This window comes from Capricornis sumatraensis, chromosome 14 (assembly GCF_032405125.1).
Source record: "Capricornis sumatraensis isolate serow.1 chromosome 14, serow.2, whole genome shotgun sequence".
In the NCBI taxonomy this organism is placed as follows: domain Eukaryota; kingdom Metazoa; phylum Chordata; class Mammalia; order Artiodactyla; family Bovidae; genus Capricornis; species Capricornis sumatraensis.
Window position 1 is genome coordinate 52,286,052 of NC_091082.1, and position 26,962 is coordinate 52,313,013.

Consider the following 26,962-nt stretch of genomic DNA (forward strand, 5'->3'; position numbering starts at 1 on the left):
ATACATTGACATGAATCCACCACGGGTTAATTGCTATGTAACGTATAAATGGCCTATAGTATTCTAATGAGATTAATTCAACCATCTTTAAATGCTTACATTTATTTGATCTCTTATTAATACAGAATAGACCTTTATATTTATGCTTGGAAGCTACAGCAGAGCCCCATAGTTTGAGAGTAAGTTTTCCTGGAAGATAGCATTCTGACTTATTTTTATTAAATTGATATTGGATTTTATTCTTTGAGCTCAGATATCTTTCCCATTTCCTAATAAAATTCAGATTCAGTTTCTTTCTCAGAAACTTATTTGCATGCTTATGTTTACTTTCACTAACACTAAACATATATATGTTCACTATGTATAAGTAAAATTTATAATCATGCAGCAAAGATTTCACCTTTGCCTGGACAGTTTTATTCCCTGAAATATGGATGGCTGTTAGACATTTGGATTAAGCTTTTTACATATTCATGAGAGTATGTATGTGTTTGTTTACTTATTTATGCACACCCACATCTCCTTCAACAGAGGATTAAAGGCTTCCAATCACTTAATAGTTAGTTTTTATCTCTGATCTATAAATATCACTATTTGTTAACCGTGAGTATTAATCATTTTTGTTTTCTGAGCTATATAACCCAATGCCTGGTACATGGTAGAGATAGACACTAAATATTTGTTGAATGATGGAATAAGTAAATCAGGTTCAAGTCCAAATCACATTTGATCACCAGAACTTGGTGTTGTAAAGTTGGCACAGCAGAATAAGCCTGCACTCAGAATCATTTTCATGTTCCTCTCTTTCATTCTAAAACGTTTAAGTCTTTAGAACTTCTCTCAGAGATTTTCTGTTTGTTCTTTATAAATGGACTTCACTGAAGCACTTGGCCCTGAATTTGCTTTGCAGTGCTCCAGACTTAAATGGACAGCTCCCAAATAATGCTTTGCCAAAAGGCCCTTTTATTATCATTTGTCTGGTGGCTCTGACGGTCAAGAATCTGCCTGCAGTGTGGGAGACCTATGTTCTACCCCTGAGTTGGGAAGATCTCCTGGAAAAGAGAATGGCTATCCACTCCAGTATTCTTTCTTGGAGAATCCCCATAGATAGAGGGGCCTGGTAAGCTACAGTCCATGAGGTTGCAGAGAGTCTAAAAAACATGATTGAGTGACTAAGCACACAAATTATATGATCAGGATTCTCCTAAATTGATTCCACATTCACACCCTTTACTTAAATTCTCCTCTTTTTATTATTCTCCATTCAGATTAGTCACCATTACTTGGTTGGAGGGTGGTAGTTTTGTTCTGTCAGGATTTTGGATGAAAAGAGTATTAGTTGATATGCTACATGCTTTCTTTTTATGGAAATCCAATAATTTTATCTGATTATTTCCAATAATTTTTAAGAACACCTTATGTGTATCAGTTTTGACAAGCACCTTTGCTAGTGTTTTATTTATGTCATAGCAGGATATTGGAATCTTCCTCATATTGTTAATGATAGTAGAAATAAAGATGCAGAAAAAGACCATGTAGTTGAAGTTTTCTCATATAAGTAAGACCTTTTCAACTGATTATCATCATTTGTTGTTCATTCACTATGTCGTGTCTGACTCTGTGACCCCATGGACTGCAGCATGCCCGGCTTCCCTGTACTCCGCTATCTCCTGGAGTTTGCTTGAATTCATGTCCACTGAGTTGTGATATTAGCTAACCATCTCATCCTCTGTCCATGGTGTAGTTTTTATATATGTGTATGTGTATAACCATTTTTGTTCATAACCATTTCATTTCTCCTGTGGTCAGCTCTGTCTGCATGTCTTTTAAAATGTGGCACATACACTAAAGCAATACTTGGCCAGATTTGATCAGCATGTGGTGACAAGAAGTTATCTTCAGTTACCCTGAAAGCTTGCCTCGGTGCAGTAAGCTTTTATGAAAGTGTACTCATCACATGCTTTTTTTCCCCTTGTGTTTTGTCTTTGTCTTATTTCATTTTTCTGTGGGTAAATGCCTTTGCTAAGCCATTCTCTCCCCTGCTCAGCTTTTTGACTGAATTTTCAACCAGACATCAAACCTTAAGTTTATCACTGTTACTCTCATTTTACTAGGTATCAGCTATTGGTCAGCTGCCTGATGCCATTAATAACAACAATATTAATAAGCTGTAATAAAATTAGAATGTACTTGTTGGTTGAGTGCTTATATGTTAGGTGAAAATTTAAGTGTTTCTTATGAATGATTTCATTTGATCTGTATAACAATTCTGTGAGAGAAGTGTGGTTAGCACCTGCAGTTTATTAAGCACACTCTGCCATATACACATTTTAAACTTTATGTGTTGGACTATGAGCACAGTCCAACTGGAGCCCAGCACCTCATCGCAGTCCTCTTGAGAATCTGCACTTTGGGAGACTCACCGTTTAGCCAATTGGAAACCCTTCCTGCTGTCACCTGACTGTCTCCCCTGCATGTCTCCCTCTGTCCTCCCAGGGTCTCAGCAAACAAAAGCTTTTACTTTGGTTTGGCCAAAGTTAGAAAGTTCCTTTGCTAATTAAAAAAAATTTCTGTCTCATAAGATTTTTTTTCCGTGCTAAATACTGATAAAATGTTTTGAGGCTTCCGTGGTGGTTTGAAAAATGTCTACTATAACATCAGTCAATTCGAATTTTAGCACCTGTGAACCTATATGAAGCATTAATATCAATATGGTAAGTATTTAGCAAGTCAGAATAAAAGCCCTTAGCCCTTTTACATTGAAGAAGAGGCTTTAATACAATCATTCATTCATTTATTTATTCAGCAATACATGTGATGAAGTCCCTGCTCTTTGCAAAGCCCTTATGGGAGAGCATTTGATGAGTGTTGAAATCTAAGTAAGCGTTTAATCTTAGAACAAATAGGCCCATGAGTTTTAAAAGGGCTCATATATTAACATAACTTCTGAAATGTAGAATATTAAGATTTATAGTGTTTGTACTAGTATGTGTGTTTCTTAATACTAGTTTGAAATATATTTCAGAATAACTTTTTTTTTCCCCACAGCTCTCCTAGATAAATTTTTTTATCCCAAAGTTTGAAGGTCAGTGTAGTAGTTTCCTGTGGCTGCTCTGGCAAATTGTGTACCGTAAACTTGGGAACTTAAAGCAACAGATTTCTTACAGTTCTGGAGCCCAGAAGTTCAAAATCAGGGTATCATTTGGGCCATGCTTCCCTCTAGCACCTCGGGGAGAATCATTCTGTGCCTCCTGCAGCACCGAGCAGCTTCAAGCTCTGTGGGGCTAGTGGTCACTCTTTCTCTGCTTGCCTTCACTTCGCCGTCTTCTCTGTCCTGTGTTTTTCCACGGCCCCAGTTTTTGTAAGGATGCTGGTCATTGGATATTGGGCCCACCTGAATAATCTAGAATTGTCTTCTCATCTTAAAATCCTTAACTTCATCACAGTCATGTCTGTAAAGACCTTTTTCTCAAATAAGGTTGCAGTCGCATGCTGCCAGGGTTTGATGTGGAGGTCTTCTGGTAGTTGTTTTTCAGCCCCCAACAGCTGGGTTTTACTGTTGTATACAGTGTTACTAAAATAAACGATAGTACTTATTTTTAATTTTCTGTAATAGTTTATTTCCTTCCCCTTTCTATCAGTTATAATTTACTTAGGTTTAAGTGTGAACGTTATCATCTTGAGAATGTAAAAATATTCTAGTAGTGACTGTGATATTTCTGTAAAATTCTAGGACATTTGACTTATAAAATACTGTCATATTTGTATTAGCATAATGTACCATGTATTTGGCTTTCTTTGTACAAAGAATATATTTATTTAGATGAGAGAATTATCATCTATGGTTATAGATTATCATAGATTATCTATAGAATCTATAGATAACCATAGATTATCATCTATGGCTAACCATGTTAACTGACTTATTCTGACCTGTCAGGTTGCTGAGTATTTCTTCCGTGGCTCTACCCTAGATGGTTCCAGCCTGCCCCTCAGGGGCTGTTGGGGGCAAGGTCTTGTGCTGCTGGTAGATCTGGTCTCAGGTGGCCTGGGGTCAGCGCTGGCTACCTTTGAAGCTGTTCCTTTCTAAAGCCTCTGCTGTCTCTCCCATCTCCTGTCCTTCAGCTCTGCCCTGGCCAGCTCTCTTCTCTATAGCCAGTCACTCTCAGAGCTTCTTACATCACCACACCACCTGCTCACCCTTGCCTGTCTTGCCACCCTGCCTTTGGTTAGCTTCCTCCTTGACCATAGAATGGGTTGGGTGTGCATTCCAGCATGTGTGTGTGTGTGTACGCGCACGTGCTCAGTCATGTTCGACTTTTTCAGCTCCCTGGATTGTAGCTCTGCCAGGCTCCTCTTTCCATAGCATTTCCCAGGTAAGACTACTGGAATGAGTTGCCGTTCCTTTCTGCAGGAGATCTTCCTGACCCAGGGATCAAACCTTGGTCTTGGTCTCCAGCATTGTTGTTGCTGCTAAGTCGCTTCAGTCATGTCCAACTCTGTGCGACCCCAGAGACAGCAGCCCACCATGCTCCCCCGTCCCTGGGATTCTCCAGGCAAGAACACTAGAGTGGGTTGCCATTTCCTTCTCCGATGCATGAAAGTGAAGAGTGAAAGTGAAGTCACTCAGTAGTGTCCGATCGTCAGCCACCCCGTGGACTGCAGCCTTCCAGGCTCCTCCGTCCATGGGATTTTCCAGGCAGGAGTAGTGGAGTGGGGTGCCATTGCCTTCTTTGTGTGCATTGTTGGGTGGGTTCTTTACCACTGCGCCACCTGGAAAGCCAGAAGTGTTCCAGCCTACTCCAGTACTTTGGAATACTAGTTCTTCAAGGATTTGGGGGAAGGATGGCTCTAAATTTTTCTCCCCTTTCCACTCCTTCCCCCAACCATTTCACTAGCGAGATACACGTTTTCATGTGTTCTCCAGTCTAACTTCACTTGATGCCTCTGAGTTACCATGCTAGCCGCCATCACACAGAATCTTTTGGGACTGTTGCGAGTTTGAGGTCTTTGGTTTGTATCGTATTTGCCAAGTTTGGTAGTCTTCCACAGTCAGGCTCTCTTCTGCTGCTGCTGTGTTTTGAAATTGTACAGTCTTTTTCCTTTGTTCTTTCAGACCTGTTAGACTGAGAAATCCAGAATGGTGAGGAGGCTAAGCCTCTCAGGCTCAGGGTGAGGCTTCTTGGTTCTGCAGGCCTGCAGCTGGAGGCACTACTGGGGTTGCCCAAAGCCTCGTTGCTTATTTCTTAGTCACTCACTTTGTTCTTGGCTGAGGTTTCTAGATAAAAGAGCAGCCACTCAGAAGCCTTCCCACCTCTGTAGTCTTGCATGCTTTGCTGTGTGCCTCTTTGATTTTCTTTGTTCCATTAATTTATCATTGCAGCCAGAAAGAATAATGCACTATTGTTTACCCAGCCTTAAAATTACTCGTAAAATCATCAAGGTTAAGGTTACTGAGCCCTGTGGATGGGAAGCAGTCATTTCTACACTTAAATTCTTCTGAGTAGGAATTCAAGCACTTTTTGTAAATGGTTTCTCTTAATACTGATGCCGTTGATCTTGAGGTTGTTTTTGTTTATTTATTTTAAAGAAATTTAATTGTTTGTAGGAATCTGGTTATAATTGACCTGTGGCTAACCTTTCATGTGTACTTCCTAGTTGACTTGAGCATTTAGGAATGGGTTCACTAATGTCTGCATAAGGGAATAGAGCTATGTTTCTCTGTCACCCTCTAGGTTAGAGCTTCCCTTGCCATTTTTCTGTTTGCAAGGCTGTGAAGATTCTAGGAGTAAGTGAAAAAATTTCCACTGTGGCCCTGAACAGTTTCTGCCTCCGATCTGAGATAGGTCTTTCTAAGTTGACAAATGACGACGATTCCTGACTCTACGAGGAGTTTTTCTCTCTGTGGCTGGAGTTACACTCCTCATTCTGTATCATTAAGCTGGGTCTTCTCATCAGTGGATTTGTGTGCTGAGTTCTGAGGAGCTGGCCTCCCTTTCCATGCACTGGACTGGTAGCTTTGATCCGCCACAGCCCAGCATCCTTTATGTCCTGGATTGGAGCTTACACAGAAAGCAGGAGGAAAGGTTTTGTTTCTGGGAAGTGAGGTTATATACTATGAGCTCTGTAGATAATTATGCATAATGTCATTTAAAGACCCGTGGCATGAACTAGTCCAGCTTTTGCAGAGACCTGAAAGTTAAGACATTAACCTTAAATCCCTAAGGTGTAAGTGAAGCATCTGCAATAGCTGGTCAGTGTTTGTCCCGGGCAGTTTAGCGTAGTTCAGTGGCTATATTGTTTGTTTACTTTTCTAAATGAGTGTATTAATATTTCCATTTATTTATTTATTTTTCTATAGAATATCCTTTAGAATTTTACCTTTCAGAAACATCTGTGGAACTTTCCTGATGGTCCAGTGGTAAACAATTCGCCTGCCAGTGCAGGGGACACAAGTTCGATCCCTGGTTGGGGAAGATCCCACATGCCGCAGGGCAGCTAAGCCTGTGTGCCACAATCACGGAAGCCCACACGCTAAGAGCCCATGCTCCACAAGAGAAACCACTGCAATAAGAATCCTGAGTGCTGCAACTAGAGAAAGTCTGCATGCAGCAACAAAGACCCAGCCTAGCCAAAAATAAATAAAAATTAAAAACAAAGTCTATAAAGAGAAAGAAGATTAAAAACTGAGGGGTTCTGAAAAACAACCCAGTTCAGCCCCTGTGTTACAGAGGAAGAGTCCAGGGGCCACACTGCTGCTCAGAGCAGGGTCCTCCAGGCCCCTCCGCCCAGCCTGCTACTTCCTCCCAGGACAGCCTGGCACCTCACTCCCGAGAGCTCCCCAGGTCATCAGGTTCTCCGTTGTTTCCCTTCTCATCCCCATCTTCCGTCCTGTCTTTTCTGCACTATGGGATAAGCTCACCCCTATGGTGCTCTAAGGCATACTCACTCTCCTAGCGCCAGAGCACTTTCCCGTGACACTCGTCGCGTCCCATCCCTTCTCAGTCAGCTTTCCTTAATGGAACATTTCCTCTTTCCGGAATCAGGCTCAGTGATGACCACATATCTTATATCATCCTAAACAGGCATGAATTCTATGTTCTTTCTTTCTACAGCTAAGATTCTATGTTCTTCCTTTCTACAGCTAAGAAAACTGAGGTTTAGAAAAATAATTCGCTTCTTATCACACAGCTAGTGGCAGGACAAGTGTTTGAACCTAAGCCAGAGCCAGGAGCTTTCTCTCATTTAGATCTCACCTCTGTGGGACCCCGAAACCTGCATCTTTGGTGCCAGCATCTTCTCAGGTTCTCCTGTCCAGGTGTTTATGTTTGTAAAGACAATGTCAGATTAGATGCTGAAAACAGACAAATGGTCAGAAATGGCTAAGACTTGGTTTGTTCTATATTTTAAAATAAGATACTGGCCTCAGCTGATATGCCAGGATTTGGTGTTTGCTTTCTAATCACCTGTGGTTGAGCTCCCTGCTCTGTGGGTTTAGAATATCTTCAAAAGCACTGTAGCCAGGAGATTGTGACCTGTTTTCTACACATATGTGAGAGCTGTGAATGAGAAATGATACAGTATTGTACTAGCCATGGGAAATTGTTATAAGTGAATTATTGCCTAGACATAATAACTGCCTTTTATTACCTCCTCCTAGAATAGTGTTTTTAATTTGACTGTTGCTCTTTATTAAGTATAGGCATGCTCAGTCCCTCAGTGGTGTCCAACTCTGTGACCCCATGGACTGTAGCCCGCCAGGCTTCTCTGTCCATGGGATTTTCCTGGCAAGAATACTGGAGTGGGTTGCCATTTCCTCTTCCAGGGGATCTTCCCAACCCAGGGATCGAACCCGTGGCTCCTGCATGGCTGGCAAATTCTTTACTGCTGAGCCACCAGGGAAGCCCTAAGTATAGGCAAAGTTAATCATATTATGTATACTGTTGATCTTTAAAGTCTACTTTGTGGAATCATCTTGCTCTTTCAACAGAACAAATAGCACCCTAGTCACTGACACTCTTCTGTTTTTATTATACATTTATTTCATTATTTTGTTTATATGTGTGTGTTTTCTCTACTCTGAGCTACTCCTGTCTAGCCACCCCAATGTAAGAAAAGACCTTGTGCTTGCCCCAGCCCTGCAGCTGAAGGAGTCCCTGAGCTCACTGTTCCCAGCAGATTGCCAATCTTGACATGCTCCAGTAGAGGTGTCGGGGGCAGGGACTGAGTCTTAGGGGTCCTGGACACTGGGCTAATGTGGAATCCTTGCTCTGCTGCTTTGTATGGAGGTGGCCCCAAGCACAAGTTTGAACCTTTTGGTTTTGTTTCCTCATATGTAGCACTTTTGCCTCCAAAGAGTGGTGTGAAATGATGAAGTTATATACTGAGTAAGTTCTTAGCATCTCTGGAGAAGGGAATGGCAACCCACTCCATTATTCTTGCCTGGACAGAGGAGCCTGGCAGCCTACAGTCCATGGGGTCTCAAAGAGTTGAGCACGAATGAGGAACTGAGCCCACACGGAGATGTACAAGTTCCTAGCACAGGCAACACTCAAGAAATGTTGGTTCTCCTCTCTCTCTCTTCTCCTTTGTGACCTCAGGAGCCGACATAATTTCTAGAACGTTGTACTTATTCAGAATGTGTTAGAGGGGAAGAGTTATTCCAGCAAACATGTATTTCTTTCTAAAAATTAACTGAATCTTTCCTTCAGCCCTTACTCTCAGCAGTTAAATTCTGTGTCTTTACCTTTATCTCTCAAATGTGTGCCTATAAGAGTATTTAGAGAAATTTATCCTCTCCAGTGCTTAAGTAGCATTATTAGGAGTGACAGTGGCCAAACAAAAATAAGCATTGTGCTTTCAATCTTAACTCTAGTTTTTGAATGTATGTGTGTATCATGTTCTGCGCTTTGTACTAGGTCACTGGGCTTTATTTTCTTGGGCTCTGAAATCACTGTGGATGGTGACTGCAGCCATGAAATTAAAAGATGCTTGCTCTTAGGAAGTAAAACTATGACCAATCTAGACAGAATATTAAAAAGCAGAGTCATTGTTTCGCCAACAAAGGTTCATCTAGTCAAAGCTATGGTTTTTCCAGTAGTCATGTATGGATGTGAGAGTTGGACCATAAAGAAAGCTGAGCACCAAAGAATTGACGCTTTTGAACTGTGTTGATGGAGAAGACTCTTGAGAGTCCCTTGGACTGCAAGGAGATCAAACCAGTCAATCCTAAAGGAAATCAATCCTGAATGTTCATTGGAAGGACTGATACTGAAGCTCCAATACTTTGGCTACCTGATCCAAAGAACTGACTCATTAGAAAAAACCCTGATGCTGGGAAAGATTGAAGGTGGGAGGAGAAGGGGACGACAGAGTGTGAGATGGTTGGATGTCATCACCAATTCAATGGACATGAGTTTGAGCAAGCTCCAGGAGTTGGTGATGGACAGGGAAGCCTGGAGTCCTGCAGTCCATGTAGTCGCAGAGAGTCAGACATGACTGAGCGACTGGACTGAACTGAACAAAGTCATTGGTGATAGAGGAATGAATGAAAATATATAGGCATTTGTGAATTATATATTATGAGAGGACGTTTTCAATTGTCAGATTTCAGACAGCTTTCTCATGTCAGTGAGGAATAATTCAAATGATTAAAACTACATGAGGAATTTTAAGATCATTTCCAGATTCCACTTTTTTTTCCCCTTTCTAAGTTATTTTGGCAATTTCTTATAAATAAACAGTGTATTTTGCAGAGCAAAAGACATTGAAATCTAATATTATCCCTAATGGACTGCAATTATTTAATATTTAGCATGAATGCAATCTAACCTCAGATAGGCTTTTTCTGCAGTTATTATAATGGCTGTAATTGCAGAAGAATACTTTGGCGTAGCAGTAGCTGCCAGCTGCAGTGCCATTTGATCTAAAAAGGTCACAGTAAAAGGGACATTTAAATTAAGTTATAAATTACAATTGAAGAACAATATTTTGATGTGTGAGACCAGGGATGACAGAGCAGGAGATGTAATTCATGGGTTCATTATAGAACAGAGGTGCCTGACAGCTGAGCCGTGCCAAGGGGAGAATTTATTTGCAGCATCACGCAGACAGAAAATGGCAGCTCAGATGAGAAGCTGGAGTAGAAACTCGAAACCTTGTGGTAATACGCAGAGTTTATGCTAATCAGACTGCCCCAGATCCAGCGATGTTTAATGATTGCTGTAATATAAATGAGATGTTCGGACATGTGCACATTTTCAATCTTTTTTAAATTAAGACCTCATCCTTGCTCTATAAAATAACACAGTTTATAACCAGGCATTAAGGTTGATTCTCTCACCTCCCTGTCCAATGTACAGATTTCCTGAAATTTCGGAATTGTTTAGGCAGGAGAGTTAAAGCTTGAAACAAGAATTCTGTCCATGGCAGCTTTGAGGAAGGATATAATTTAGTGTTTATAGCGATCCATGAGAAGTTCAATCATGAGTTAATTAAACAGTAGGCAGTCATTAAGTATTATTTATTCTTTCGAGAAGCTTGCCAGTAAAGCACTTATATATATTAAATTATAGAAAGTAATAAGCAGGGAATGATTTGTCAGGCTGAGTGAGAGGAGCAGGTTTAACTTGGGCAATTACGCAGAAATGTGTTTTTCTTCTTGTGGCCTGACCCTTCCTTCCTACTAATCACAGAGAGATCAGGGGCTGTCACAGGACACTGTGTAGTCCCCAGCACCGTGTGCACCTTGAACCAGCAAGTGTTTAAGAATCTTTCATAATAGCCGGCCCCTGAGCTATTACTCCCCATAATGGTACCGCTGGACAGTTTACAGCCGTTTGGCCTTTCAGGGTATCTTGTCACATGGCGTCTCATTTATTGCTTTTCATGGTCCTTTGACACAGTGACGGGCTGATGATGTTAGTCCCACTTGACAGAGATGAGAACCTCAACTCAGCCAGTTCGTAATGAAGCTTTAAGGCATCTGTCTCCCTGCTCAGACTTGATGCCGTGCTCACACTCATGAGGCTGCAGAGGCCTTGACTGTGGGAGCAGTTGTGTAGGCGGGCTGCTGAGCACCTGAAATCTTTGAGTTGTTCAGAGCGTTTTATGCAGCAGCCAGCTGTGTCCAGTTACAGAGGGTGCCATGTCCCTGGTGTTGTCATTCTGTGTTGCCATTCAGTTTGTTAAGCAGAGCCAAACTAGGGGTTCGCTACTGGAAGCTGCTATTGTTTTTAGCACCGTCACATGCCCAGTCCACTCTGCTAGTGTGCTTGGGCCATCTTAGTCATGTTTGGTGGCACTTATGTGACATTTAGAGTTGCTCAGGAGCTCTTGTTGAATGAATGGAAGGACAACAGAGAATGTGATGACAGCAGCCTCCCTGTGGAGCTGGGGTGTCCCTTGGGTCTCAGGGCAGCAGAAGGCATGGCTAAGGAGAGTGGACAGCTGGTTGGGGAAGAGCCACCTGGACTCTCTGACAGTGAACAAACCAGAATTGAAGGGAAGAGCCAAAGCTGAGCAATCTGTGGAGCAAATTCTGGGAACCAGCTGACAGACTACTGGGAAACTGCAAAGCAAAGAGAATTCCACGATGGGGTGACTTAGAGGCTAGTGCATTGGTGAAAAATCACCATTTTGTTATCAGATCTCCCAGATACTGACCTGTGGTTTAGGGGAAGATGACTTTTATCGCTGCTTGTGCCTAAGTGAAGGCCTGCAGTTCAGTGATGTGGAAGCGGCAGATTTACAAGTGCATGCTTCCCTGATCATCGAATTAAAACACACACATATGCATACAGACATGTGCACACGCACACCCTGTTTTTGTGAAATGACTTCCTGCTCTACTGGCTGGCGGGTCATGGTGACAGCGTCAAATCTAGGTTCTTCTCTCTATGGGAGCTTGTGGAGATTAGAAGCTGACTGGATAAGAATGCTCTGTCCTGGTGCCTACTTTTTGCACTGATGTTGACCCAGTAGCTCCAAGATGGTACATTTCTCTGTACATTAAAATTGCTTTAATCTCAGATTTTCCCGGTATGTCTTGGCTGCAAATGGCCAGAAAGGTCTCCTTACCTTGCTTTAATTGCTCTTCTGAGACTACAGAGTGAAGCTGTTTGAGTGTCTTCATTACGGTTTCCTTGAGCAGTCTTCTCTAGGGTAATGATAGAAAATCTTATTCACAGTGAAGAACCTTTTACCTTAGCCATATTGGGCACTGAATTTACCATACTGATGTACCTGTGTGGTCGTGATCAGGTTTTTCAAATTTGGAACCCACCTATTTTTCACAGGTTGAGATTGTTGCAGTTCTTCAGAGCTTGACACAGTATTAGAGGGGAATATTTTCAGTGACAATCTTTAAAGATTTGAGATAGCCAGTATTTTGGTAAACTTACAAACTCTTTCATTTACATGAGGAATACAGTTGAAATAACTAGTTAAGCTCTAGCTCAAGCATTATTTTGGCTCCAGTCTGAAGAAAAACAAATCTTCATAATCCTCCAGAAAACAAACCCTTTTTAAGAAGTGCTTTTTTGTATATTAAGCAAAGAAGGTGGAACCCAGCAACCCAGCCTTTTAGGACCCTAGGGTATAGATGTGACTTTAGGTGAACGTGTCACATGAGAACAGTTCTTTAATCTGCTTCTCAACCCAGCATTTCTGACGTCCATTTCCTGTGCTTCTCCTGGCTCTGTCTGTCCCTCTCACCCAGGAGAGCGTCTGGCACCGTTTAGCACTCAGTACATGTTTGGAAGTAGTGAAGGATGTCCTGAACTTCCAGTAATTTTCCTAAAGTATTTGATAGATATTCAAAGAAACAGTGTGGGCTGAAACAACTGTTAATATGTTAAAAAGTCCATCTTTAGTAAATATAACTGAAGTGTTTCTTTAAAAATGTAATGCTCTCAGAACTTCCTCAGACTCAATTGCTATAAAGTGGGAATAACTGTTTGCAACGTTAAGAAGGGGCTTGTTGAGAGAAGGGTCCCTTTGGGCTCTCTGGGAAGAGGGCATGCCAGAACGGAACCTTGTACTGGCCTTCATGAATTCTTGATGACAGCACAGACACTCCTGACTCCATATGTTCAATCAGTATTTGTCACTGTTGTTAAATAGTGCCACACTTTTACTTTTCAGGTGTGTTTTTGGCAGAGATGGAGGAGGTGGACACTCTGGATACTTGTTGGGTTCATGGAGTGGAAAGGTCAGGAATAGGACTATTTTTAGAAGACAGGCTGACAATGGATCCCATGAGCCGAGGCAGTTACCTGTTATTCAGCTTACCACATATATCACAACAGCTTTGTCGGGGAAAGTGTGATCTGAACAGAGGAATCACAGATGCGAGGATGTGTTTGAGGGAAAATTGTCTGCTAAAGCAGCTCATGAGAAATTTGACTGGGGACGCCATGCAAGCAGGAGCACCCTCCTTGAAAAACCAAACAACCCTGAGGGCAGCAGGTCCCTCAGAACATTTCTTCCAGCTCATTTAAAACTCTTCTTGGTTCACCAAAAGGCAGGAATGTCATAGGGATTAATGACTTCATTCACTTGTTCACTTTTGGAATGGGCCCTGTGTTCTTATGAGTAATTTCCTGTTATCAGCCATGTAAGATTTAATTTTTTTTCTGTGTACTGTACTGGAGATTTAATCAAATTTCATTAATTATTAACATGAATAATTATGTGAAATATAAGTGGTTTTGTTTATAGTTTAACAATTTTTTTTCTGTCTCTGGAAAGGCTACTCTCTAATCTAGAAAATTAATGAAAATTGGATAGAGACTACTTCCTTCATTTTTTTCTCCTTCCTTCTAAAAATAAACAGCTAACACTCATTTAGCATACTATGTGCCAGGTACTGATAAGCAATTTTACATGTAGTTTCTAATGTTATCCTCACAATAGCTCTGAAAGGCAGATGCTATTATTTTATGCATTTTTTTAAAATGACAAAATTGAAGCCCAAAGAGGATAAGTAACTTGTCCTGGCCAACACACCTAGTAAGTGGTAGAGCTAGAATTCCACTCCAGATAATCTGGCTCCAAAGTCCATAGTTTTTCATCACTTTCTGTATAATTACCCCATTTACTGTAATTACCTTTTATAAAATATTGTTAAATTGCCATGAGCTTTTTATTAAGAATTCATGATTTGATCAACTTGAATTGATTTCAGAGTATCACTAACATGTCGTTGTTCAGTCGCCAAGTCATGTCTGACTTTTTGTGACCCCATGAAATGCAGCATGCCAGGCTTCCTTTTCCTTCACTATCTCCTGGAGTTTGCTCAAACTCATATCCATTGAGTTAGTGATGCTATCTAACTATCTCATCCTCTGCTGCCCCCTTCTCCTCCTGCCTTCAATCTTTCCCAGCATCAGAGTCTTTTCCAATGAGTTGGCTCTTCACATCAGGTGACCAGAGTATTAGAGCTTCAGCCTCAGTCCTTCCAATGAATGAATATTCAGGGTTGATTTCCTTTAGGATCGACTGGTTTGGTAAAAAAAATAAATAGCCATGCAGTTTTTCCCTTTATTCAGTTCTGATCCTTGCTGTTAAGCTCTCATTATAGATCCTAATTATATTATAGAACTTGGCAAATATCTGCTTGTTCTGGATCTTAGGCAAAGTATGAAAATCTAACTTTTTTATTTTATATACTTCAACATTTGCAAATTCTAATATTTTAGTATAGTATTTCATTTATTTAGTATAATATTTATAGTATTCTATTTTTTAAATCCTCTAACAATGAATGTCATAATTTAAGTCACTCAGTCGTGTCCTACTCTTTGTGACCCCGTGGACTGTAGCCCACAAGGCTTCTCCATCCATGGGATTCTCGAGGCAAGAATACTGGAGTGGGTTGCCATTTCCTTCTCCAGAGGATCTTCCTGACCCAGGGATCAAACCCAGGTCTCCTGCATTAGAGGCAGATGCTTTAACCTCTGAGCCACCAGACCTACCACAATGAATGTCATAAAAATACATAAGTTCATATCTGGCATCCATATTTTTTTTGTGTACACTCACCTTATCCACATCCAACCACCACCAAAAAAAGATTCAGCATTAATCATTGAAGTAGGTGTTTTTGGTTTTTTTAAGGTAGTTGTCTTAGTAATTAATTTCTAGTCTGGATATCTGTGGGTAGTCTGGACTTAGAGTAAATTGGGATCCTCTAAAATGTGAGACTAACTTGGGAAATTTTGATTTTTAATAACTTTTTGTTTTGCTGAATGAATAATGAAAATGGATATTTAACTTCCAATAGCAGTCAAATAATTATAGGAGAGATTTACTATATCCAAAATTTTTATTTATTAGTTCATCCATTCATCCATCCAAACAAACAAACTGACTTACTGGTAAAGTTTGCACCTTATTTGTACTGAGGATTTGCAAATACTGGTGAATTTTTCAAATAAGGGATTGAAGCACTTGTAGAAAGATCAGCATGTCCCCTGCGGGCTGCCATTGTGTTCACTGCTGTGTCCCCAGAGTTTGGGGTGTGGCCTGCACCGTAATAGGTACTCAGGTAACATCAGATTGAATGAACCTGAACACACTGAGGTGGAGATTTGGGTTGAGTCTATTGAGGGACAGTAGTTGAAGGCCTTTATTTATTAACTCAACAAGTATCTCTGTGTATCACCTTTTGCTATGGATGGTGTTAGTTCCTGGAGGTATAGGTCTCAGCCAGAAAATGGTCCTGTCAGAGTAGACTTTGGAAAGAAAGGGCAGTTCCCGGTGAGAAATCTGGAGAGACAGCCACAGTTTGGGAAGGTCGATACGAGCAGGAGGATCATTCTCTCTGCTCCTTCTCTTCATTGTCCTGGTGGTCCAGTGGTTAAGAATCTGCCTGCCAATACAGGGGACATGAGTTCCATTTCTGGTCCAGGAAGATTCCACATGCTGCAGAGCAGCTAAGCCAATGAGCCACAACTGTTGAGCCTGTGCTCCACAACAAGGGGCTTCTCTTGTGGCTCAGCTGGTAAAGAATCCACCTGCAATATACCAGACCTGGGTTTGATCCCTGGGGTGGAAGGATATACTGGCCTGGAGAATTCCATGGAGTGTATAGTCCAGGAGGTCGCAAAGAATTGGATATGACTGAGCGACTTTCACTTTCATTTTCTGCAAGAGTAACCCCTGCTCGCCACAACTAGAGAAAAGTCTGCACATAGCAATGAAGACCCAGCATAGCCAAAAATAAATAAATCTTAAAAAAAAAATTCAACAGTTTTGACCAGAGAGAAAGTCCAGTCCTGAAAGGACCATGTAGATAAACTAGCATCTTCATTTATGTGCTGAGAAGTTAGTATACTGTTACATAATTAGATTTAAAGTTTTTATATTTAGATATTTGAAATTTTTTTTAGTGAAATTATAGGTGAAAGACTTAAGACGTGCTAATGGGAAAGAACATAATCTGTCACGTCTTTAGACCACTTTGAGGGAAATGGGACAAGAGCAGGGGTCACGTAGGCTGGGTTTGAGTCTTGGCTCCACTGCTTACTGGCTTAGTATGGGTGAGTACCTTTACTTGACCTTTCCATGCCTCAGTCTCCTCGTCCATAAAATGGGTGATGAGGGTTCCTACTCCGTAAGATTAACTGAAAGAATACTTTCCTCATAGGATTAAGTAAGATAAATGAGTGTGTGAAAGGTGCTTTAGCAACAGCCTAGGCTAAATGTTCCATAAATGTTACTGTTGGTCTTCATCTTGTTCCTGTCATTGCCAGAATGTTCTCTCCCCTGCTTGTATCCTTCTCCCAGAACAGCTGGATCTGGGGGGTGGTTGGATATAAGCCAGTTATGACACTGGCTAAAGTGACTCTGAGTCTCGTGTACCTGTCTCATGACTCTTCTGTTAGAGTAAAATGAAGGATCCCCTTTTTATTGATTTGCTTCCAGTTCTGTTTTTTGGTGCAGTGAACAAACTAAAATTGTCATTATTGTTTTAGCTCCATGAAAGTGGCTATGATGCTGGCAAAGCTCTGCAGCGACTGGTGAAGAAGCCTGTGCCCAAGCTGATCGAGAAGAGCTGGACCGAGGACGAAGTGGTGAGCGGGCGGGAGTCAGCCTCGGGTCTGCTCTGGGGCATGAGGGGCGGCTGGGCCTGCTGCTCACCACGTCCCCAGGATCCGGTCATGGCTGCAGACTGCCTATGGCATCTGTCAGTCAGGATAAAGAGCCTCTGAACCTCATAATTGTATGGAGAGACTTGAGTTTAGTCAGCATTTGTTTTATAGAAAATGGGAAAGATTTCCCCAGGTGTCAAGGAAAGAGAGAGGAAATTAATAGTTGCTCTTTAAAAAAATTAGGTTGGGTTGGTTGGTTGGTTTGGGTGCAGGCTAGCTTTTGATACCTCCTTCTGTTAAGATTCATGGCTTCCCTGGTGGCTCAGAGGTTAAAGCGTCTGCCTCCAATGCGGGAGACCTGGGTTCGATCCCTGGGTTGGGAAGATCCCCTGGAGAAGGAAATGGCAACCCACTCCAGTATTCTTGCCTGGAGAATCCCATGGACGGAGGAGCCTGGTAGGCTACAGTCCACAGGGTCGCAGAGAGTCGAACACGACTGAGCGACTTCACCTCACCTTCTGTTAAGATTCAGTCATTTTAGAACCAGCTGATACTCTTTAGATTAGGGCTGCATCTTGTTTTTGTTGTGAAGTCTGGTAGGGTCTCTAACGTGCAGAAGAACAGTAGTCAAGAGCAGGAAACATAGACTTTAAATCAGTATCGGATCTTTCATATTCATTCTGTTACTGCTGCTGCTGCTAAGTCACTTCAGTCGTGTCCGACTCTGTGCGACCCCATAGACGGCAGCCCACCAGGCTCTGCCATCCCTGGGATTCTCCAGGCAAGAGCACTGGAGTGGGTTGCTAATTCTTTCTTCAATGCATGAAAGTGAAAAGTGAAAGTGAAGTCGCTAAGTCGTGTCTGACGGTGGGAAGATAGAAATGTACCCAGAAGTACCTATTTTCAAACTCATGGATTTTATCCCAGCAGAAAGAATTCTAATGAAGCTCTCCATCCCCTACCTTGTGACTTTGGGGAGAAGAATTGCTACACAAAGCAGGGAGATTTCTTGTGCTTTTGCAAATACAGTCTTCAGTATGAGCATCACCACTTGACATTTGCCCTTGAGGCTGACTGAGATTAAGATGAGGGCTGGCACTGATACACATATTGATTGATTGTGAGTTCCTTGCCTGTATTTAAAAATAGCCTAAGGGAGAGTGTTTAGAAATTGTGTGGCTTTCCTGGTCCCACTTGTTCATGTTTTCAGCAGTATGTATCAAGTGCTTGTCATGTGCCAGGTGCTGTGTTAGACACCATCAAGGGGAACACAGGGCCCCCCCTCGAGATGGGGGAGACCACCTGTAAATCAGTGTGTGCTGAGGAAAACAGGGGGCAGGGAGCAGGGGGGAACCGGGTGGGGCCTGGCTTCTGTGAGGAGGCAAGCCTTGGATATTGAGGGCCCTAAGGTGAAAGTGCACCTGGTGTATTGGAGGAAAGGCAGGAATATGAGGGGAGAGAGGCAGGAGAGGTGGGGGACGGGGAGGGTCCCCAGAGCACAGGTCGGGTGGCCTGTGAACCTGTGTTCGGAGTCTTGCTGTTTGCTCTGCATGAGTGGCTTCTGAGCACAGGGACTCCCATCTGCCAGTGGCCCTCTGGCTGCTGCTTCAAGCAAGAGTGGCTTCAGGGCTATGTGAGAGCCCAGGCCTGGGTGACCGAGCGGCACAACAGCGGTGGTGGGGAGAAGTGGTGAGATCCTGGGCGTGTGCCCAGGGAGGTTGTCCGTGGGATGCTGTGGGTGAGGGCAGCAGGGGTTAAGAAGAGTGAGGGAAAAATCAGGAGGCAGCAAGGAGGGCCTGAGATGGCGAGATGGTCCTTGAAGCTTCTGTAAGAGAGCGCCAGCCTTCTCAGCGGTCCCTCACTCAGTTCATCAGAGTGTTGGTGAAGCCGATGTTGCAGCTTTGAAATAGAGAATGTGAAACTTGACCTGATTAGTAAAGAGATGCAGACAACTCAAACTTTTGTCTTTGAGACAGTGGGCAAAGTAAAAATGTTAAACTCAACTGTGTTGAAAAGTCACATATTAAAAAACTAAAAATAGAGTTGCCATATGATCTAGCCATCCCATTTCTGGGCACGTATCCAGAGAAAACTCTAACTTGAAAAGATACATGCACCGCTGTTCACAATAGTCAACACATAGAAGCAACCTAAATGCCCATAGATAGATGAGTGGATAAAGATGATGTGGTGTGTGTATATTTATATACATACATACATTAAGGCTGAGTAATATTTCATTTTATATATATAAAATGAAATATAATGAATATATATATAATATATATAATGAATATATATATATAATATATTTATAATGAAATATTACTCAGCCATAAGAAAGAACGAAATAATGCCATTTGCAGCAATATGGATGGGCCTAGAGATTATCATGCTAAGGGAGGTAAGTCAGAGAAAGACAAATATACGATATTACTTATAGGTGGAGTCTAATATGACACAGGTGAGCTTATTTATGAAACAAAAACAGATTCATAGATACAGAAAGCAAACTTATAGTTACCAAAGGGGGAACTTGGCACGGGGGAGGGATAAATTAGGTGTTTGGAATTAATAGACATAAACTACTATGTATAAAAAAGATGAACAACAAGGTCCTATATATTGAATATAGTTCCCTGTGCTGTACAGAGAACTTATATTCAGCATCCTGTGATAAACCATGAGTATGGTGTGAAAGTGATTTGGTATGTGATAAATCGTAACGAGTATGAAAAAGTATTTATGTTTATATTACTGAATCACTGCTGTACAGAAATGAACACAACATTTTAAATCAAGTATACTTCAATTTTTTTTTTTTAAGTCATGGATATTGTTTCCCGCTGTAGACCTGTTTATGTGAGAAGAAGTAAGAGATTTGATGGGTAAAAACGTTAAATTCTACACAAAGCCTTTGTGGAAGATAGACATAAGGAGATGAAAAGGCTGGAACAGTCGTGGACAGTGGCCCATCCTAGGGCTTGTCAGCATGGATGTGCCCTGACAGCTGCTTCCCAGACTCAGGCTCTTCACTTGGTCTGGTCTCTCGTCTCCTTCCACCTTCATGTGCCCACCCTTGCCCTGCCATTGTCCCTCCCTTTTCACTCCTGCCTCCCCAGCTCCTTTCTCTCTCCCCCTCCATTCACTCCTCCATTAATCTTTCATTCCCTGTGGACCTTTCACATTCCTGCTGAGAAGAGCTGGCTTCCTTCCCCAACAGCATTTGCTTATATCAGACGCAGCGTGGGCAGTGTCCCCTCTGCTGCCTCTTGGAGACTTGGAGCAATGGTAGGATGAAGGAGGGTCGGGAACCTGACACATGGGGAAAAGCCCAGCTTGATTCTGAAAAGTGAAGCAGGACTCCAGAATGCCACTCACTCCCAGCCTGGGATGATCGTCTCTAACCGCATACATTCTTGTCAGTCTGGGCTCATTTTTACCATGTTTGTTTTAGTGTACGTTTTAAGAAATGTTTTGGCAGTCATCCAGCCCTTGCAGAGCCCAGGGATCAAATGGTTCCCTTACTCATAGGAAGTTAAGTTCACTTTCTAAAACCTCAACAGGGAATGAGAAGGGTGACTGAGTAATTGTTAGGCTGAGGGAAGCCTCACCTGAACTGTCCAGATCACCTCTCTGAATTGTTTTATGTGGCAGTGGGGCACATAAACCAGCACTGCTCTTAACCTGGAGCCTGGTTTTTGCTGTGAGTGAATACCTGCTCCGTGCGTGCCACCCCTCCTGCTGGAATTCCCACATTTTCTCACCCCAGGAATCAGAAGATTTAAGCAAAATTAATGGGCCCCAACTCAAATAAATACATGAACCTGCCTCTTTTGTCCCTCCTAATGTTCTGTATACTTGGATGCTCTAGTTATGTTTAAATTTCACTGGCTCCAGTATATGAGTTTGACCAGCTGCCCAGCATCTGACCTGACTGCAGCATCGATGCACTTGCTTTCCTTTGCACAGACGTGAATGGAGCACCGTGTGAGAGGGTTGGCAGGGAGCACCTGCCATGGGACCCCTGGCTGTGCTGAGAGTGGGAACCTCCTGACCCTGTGGGTCTTCTGCCCTGGGAACAGGCTCCTCTCTCTCTCTGGCTAACCCAGACCCTGAGGTTCAGTGGCCAGGCACTCCCCTGCTGAACTAGGTCTGCATCCTTTATTGGCCACTCCTGAAGCCTCTGTGCTGCCGTCACCAGCTTTGTTCCTCACGGTCTTTATTTCTAAGTTGATTGTCCTTCTAGTTTGTAGACTTATGAAGAGTGAGGACTTTCTGATGGTGAGAGTAATGTCTCTGCCTTTGAGGCCCTTGAGTATTGACAACTCTTTATTTAAGATGATTGGTTTTAAACTTCACTCTAATTGACATTGTCCTCAATCCAGCATTTAATGGTTAATAATTATGCATCAGCACCAAGGAGAAATACTTTTATATGAATCCAGTGATGCATACAAAAGTAAACCTTAAAAGTTTACTTTTGAGAAAAGTTCCCAAATTATGGTTAACACTATCACCAGACCTCTTCTTCTGAGGTCTTTCAGATAACCATTAATTCTGGAGATCTTAGGCCTCAGAATTAAACAACAGGAGGCCTTTCATTTCGCACTTCCTCTCAGTAATTCCTTAAACACTTGGTGTGTTGTTACAGATATGGTATTTCTTATTGAAGTTGCCTTAGGGCTGAGATACTTTAAATTCTATTGAACTGAAGCCAGATTTGTGCCAATTTCTGTCAAATTCTAAGCCAGATAATGACAAAAGAACTCTGTTTTAGAGGAGAGACTGTTGGAAACACCTTGGTAGCTAGCTCATGGGGAAGTCTTTCAGGCTAAATAAACCAGGTCAGATCAGAAGAGCATTTTTGCTTTAATTCATGAAGCTTATTGAACCCCTGACATGGGCTAGGATGGAGCTCACGACAGTGACTGGCTGCTGCCTTGAAGAGTGATGTTGCTGGTTAACCAGTTTCACTTACAGCATGCTAAAAATATTGTTCCTTTTCAGGAAACCATCCAAAGCAGTAGAACTCAGGAAGAGAAAGAGGAGGAAAGTACAGATCAGAACTTAAAAAAAACAACAACCCTAGATTATTAGGTTTTTAATTAAACATGATGAACACATTTAAATATAACACAAAAGCCCCAGGGCTGAACTGCGTCTAATCGAAACAGATTAAGCCACCCTTCCATGCTTGGGTAGTTATTAATTCTGTTTGTTTATGCATGCAAGCTGAAGGGAGCATTTGCACCCTTGTGTTGTTGGTTATTGCACTGGGATTCCATTGCTTGCTTGGTGCTGTGCTCTTAATTAGCATTCAGCTGTTGATTATGGAAATACTGGGGGTGCTAATTGAATTCTTTTCAAAATTCAGGGCCTGCATTTTCCTTGTGGAGTTTGGCCTGCCTTGCAAAGTTGTAAGATTGGGTGCCTCACTGAGCTGTGAGTTTCACCCTTTGCTTCCCATCCACTTTGCTGTGTTTCAGGAATTACTTTCTTGTTGAAATAGCTTTAGGCATAATTCCAGGTGTTACATAAGGGAGAGGTTGTGTTGCTTTGGATGTCCCTGCAGAGTGCTTCCGTTTCATCTTGGATAACTGTAACTTTTGGAGGTTTCCCTGGTGGCTCAGATGGTGAAGAATCTGCCTGCAATGCGGGAGACCTGAGTTGAATTCCTGGGTGGGATCCCCTGGAGAAGGGAATAGCAACCCACTCCAGTATTTTGCCTGGAGAATTCCATGGACAGAGGAGCCTGGTGGGCTACAGTCAGTGGGGTTGCGAGCAGTCGGATACAACTGAGTGACCAACGCTTTCACTTTCAACTGTAACTTTTATCTTGAAATATGCGTGTGTGCTCAGTCCCTCAATCGTGTCTGACTCTTTGCAGCCCCATGGACTGTAGCCTGCCAGGCTCCTCTGTCCATAGAATTCTCCAGGCAAGAATACTGGAGTGGGTTGCCATTTCCTACTCCAGGGGATCTTCCCGACCCAGGGGTGGAACCAGTGTCTCTTGCTTCTCCTGAATTGGCAGGCAGATTGTTTACCACTAGCGCCACCTAGAAAGCCCCATCTTGAAATATGGTTCCCTTTAAATATTTCATATCAACATTGAGGTGAACAACCTAGATATAGATAACCTCTGAAATTTTTTATCCAAAAAGAATTAATCCTTGGGGACAATAAACCTTAATTGGTCATGTACATGGATTTTACAGATTCATAAATTTTAAAACATCTGAACCATCTTTCAGTTTAAAACTCCATTTATCATAAACATAAATAGAAGTCTTTCTTTTGAAGTTGACATGACATGGGAGACTAATTCTCTGAATATCTGTAATCCAATGAACCCGGGCCACTGGTCAAGGAATTACTCAGATGGAGTACACAAAGCCCTTGACACAGTGTCTTTCTTTAGCAGCACCTTCCGAGGCCTTTGTTATGGCCTTTTTGGAATGTTTGCTCAATAAAACATTGTTTTCATTGTTCACTATTTTCAAGCCAGGCATCTGGATGTGCCAGAAGACAGAGCTGCTTAGTGGGGCAAAAATACAATGAATTTTATTTACTGTTAGTGTGGCAGCTGTAGAAAATGGAATTCACAGCAGAACCGAAGTTAAGGCCCTACAGCAGCAGGAGGTGGTTGAGGTGAAAGCCAGGTTGGGGCAGGGTGGGGGTGGGGGGGGATGGCGCGCCCAGAGCCCAAGATTACCGACCTGAAGATGTAAACTTTAGGATGTCCGTAATCTTCGTGTTCGGTTTTAAATGTATATAACATTCAATATAGGAGAAGGCTTAATTGAATTATATTTATTTTAGGAATGGTCCAGTTTCCAGAGTTGTGGAACATTTTATATAGTCTTTCAAGAAATGTTGATGAACCTGTAGGTCATCCAGTATGAATCCATTCATTTTCTTTTTCTTTTTTAAATTTTATGTGGATCTTTCTCTCTTGTGAGAACATTATTATAAAAACATTAAAGGGAGGTTGAAACCTCATCACTGTCTCACATTTTCCTTGTTTCATTCTCTCTTCAAAGCACTTTATTTCATGTACCTACATCATTTTATGTCATTGTAAACTTATATAAATTGAATTGTAACATTAAAATTCTTACTTTCTAAAGAAATCTTAATCTGAAAATTTTTACGGTTTGCTTAGAACCCAAAATATAGATATGCTGTATTTAGTGCAACTCATAATAGGTACTCAGTAAATTTTAAATTGGATGAAAATAGTTTTTTCTCCCTGCTGATTACCCTTCCTCTCATTTTAAACTAAATTGGTAACTATTTCTTATGAACAGCTTAATTCTTAGATATGAGAGTAGAAAAATGAAAAGGAAGAATTATAATGTATGCTGCCATACATTGTACATATAAGTAATATACATGTTGCTCATGTTACGTATTCTTATTTTGGTCCATAGTAAGAATCAGGCCTTACTATTAAAGAAGGGAGATGTAAATTTGGGTAAAATTTGCCTAATGTTTCAGATATTAGTGAAACTAAACTATTTTTTCTGTAATTGACTCCCATCAGCCTTTGAATCAAACTCTTGTTTAAAGAAGTCAGTAGTGTGGATAGAGTGGAGTTTATTGTCAAGTCCTTTTGGAAATGAGACACCAAATTAAAAATCAATTATATGTGTAGAAAAGTTGGTGTAAGGCAATCAATTTTGTCAGTTAGTTTGCAGAAAGATTCCACTGTGTAACAAGCTGTGAAGAGAACTATACTTTAGACTCCTTTAGTAAATGAAATAAGCCAAGCATTGGAAGGGGAGAGATGTTTTAAAAATTTATTTCAGTGTTTCATATCAGTAGAAGTTGCCTCTGGGTTAAATCTACAAATTCAGCTGTGACCTTGCCTTTCACATACATGGCTTTATTGGCTTCCTCTTTATGCTGTGCTCAAAGTTAGTATGCCTGTTTCTCTCTTTTTAAACAAAAACTTTTTTTTTTTCATTTTCTTTAACAAGTATGTTTTCAAGTTCCTTATCCCAAGCCCTAATTTTAGTGTGTTTTTTTTTTTTTTTTTAAATAAAGCTAACGATGCATTGTGCTATTCTCTTGGGCTCTGTGTGTGTGTGTGTTTTCATGTTCATGCATGTGTACGTGTTTGGGCCTTGGGGCAATGTAGGATAGAACAGAGACCTGGGAAGTAACCCCACATGGAATACAAGCATAGCGTAAATTAGTTCTCACTGCCCAGGCTAACCTTTTAAAATCAAAGAGTAATTTCTATGGGACATTTTTCATTTTTGCTTGAAGTGGGGGAGTGTTGGGGAGAATCTTCAGCCTGAAAGATTAATAAATATGAGAGCAGTGGGTTATTGAAACCATGTTTCCATCTCATTTTCAAGGACGTAAAAAAAAATGAAGATAGCATGCACTTTGAGCCACTCTCCATCATCTTTCTCTGTTCATTTTAAAAATGAGAGCAAGGCATGAGGGGACTTGAGAGATTGCATTTGTTCTCCGATAGACAAAGTGGTTACTTTATAAATGAAGAGGCTGGAAAAACCCTTTCCTTCTGCGGTTTCTTAGCAACAGAACTGAAGTCAATTTTCTTTGTGTATGCATGGAACACTTTGTGTACAGTGACATTGGAGCCTTACATTTTCACAGGTGAAACCACACCTCATTAGCCTGGTAGCTAGAATTCAGGATTAGGGAAGGAAACAGGAGGTTTTAAAAAAAAAAAAAGATTCCAGTGGGGGAGACCCTACATTGAGAGGAAGTAACTCATGAAAGAGGAGAGTGAAAAAGTTGGCTTAAAGCTCAACATTCAGGAAACTAAGATCATAGCATCCAGTCCCATCACTTCATGGCAAATAGATGGGGAAACAGTGGCTGACTTTATTTTTCTGAGCTCCAAAATCACTGCAGCTGGTGATTGCAACCATGAAATTAAAAGACGCTTCCTCCTTGGAAGAAAAGTTACGACCAACCTAGACAGCATATTAAAAAGCAGAGACATCACTTTGTCAACAAAGGTTCGTCTAGTCAAGGCTGTGGTTTTCCAGTGGTCATGTATGGATGTGAGAGTTGGACTGTGAAGAAGGCTGAGCACCGAAGAATTGATGCTTTTGAACTGTAGTGTTGGAGAAGACTCTTGAGAGTCCCTTCAACTGCAAGGAGATCCAACCAGTCCATCCTAAAGGAGATCAGTCCCGAGTGTTCATTGGAAGGACTGATGTTGAAGCTGAAACTCCAATACTTTGGCCACCTGATATAATGAGCTGACTTATATGAAAAGGCCCTGATGCTGGGAAAGATTGAGGGCAGGAGGAGGAGGGGACGATCACCGACACAATGGACATGGGTTTGGGTGGACTCCGGGAGCTGGTGATGGACAGGGAGGCATGGCGTGCTGCGGTTCATGGGGTCACAAAGAGTTGAACAAGACTGAGCAACTCATGAAAGCTGTCTCCTCTTGGCCCACTTGTGTCTTAAATCTAGTCTTTTTGAGGTAGAAGTAGTAATGGCCTTGGTGGCCCCCAGTTGCTGTGTTCACTGAGGTGCTGGCCTGATTTTTTTTATTCCCCAATCGTGTTGTGTGCTTATTCTTCTCCTGATAACTCTGCATACTACCAAGTGATAACTTATAATTATGTTTCAGCACTTGCTTTAGGACATTTTTCCAAAGTTATGTTTATATGGGTAAATTCTAGTGCATTATCCACACCTATATGACAGAGCACTGAGGTGTTAGGAAGCAGACTGTGTTTGGTGATCAGAAAGAAGAAAGACAGTTTCTGCAGTCGGATCTCACCTTAGTGTTCAGGCCCAGGTCTGTGTCTCCAGCTTTGGACTTGTTGAGTTTGGTGTTGGGGCTTGGCAGAGAAGAGATGGCAAGTGAGCCT

The 26,962-nt window shown here is 41.7% G+C and overlaps 1 protein-coding gene across 2 annotated transcripts in view; it reads left to right on the top strand.

Moving 5' to 3' along the window:
- RERE (arginine-glutamic acid dipeptide repeats) overlaps positions 1 to 26,962 on the top strand; it is a 263,855-nt gene that overhangs the window by 153,973 nt on the left and 82,920 nt on the right. For both annotated transcript variants that reach the window (XM_068986550.1, XM_068986551.1), the window contains one exon: positions 16,977 to 17,075. In XM_068986550.1, coding sequence (XP_068842651.1) covers positions 16,977 to 17,075 — 99 coding nt within the window. The remainder of the gene's footprint in view (positions 1 to 16,976; positions 17,076 to 26,962) is intronic.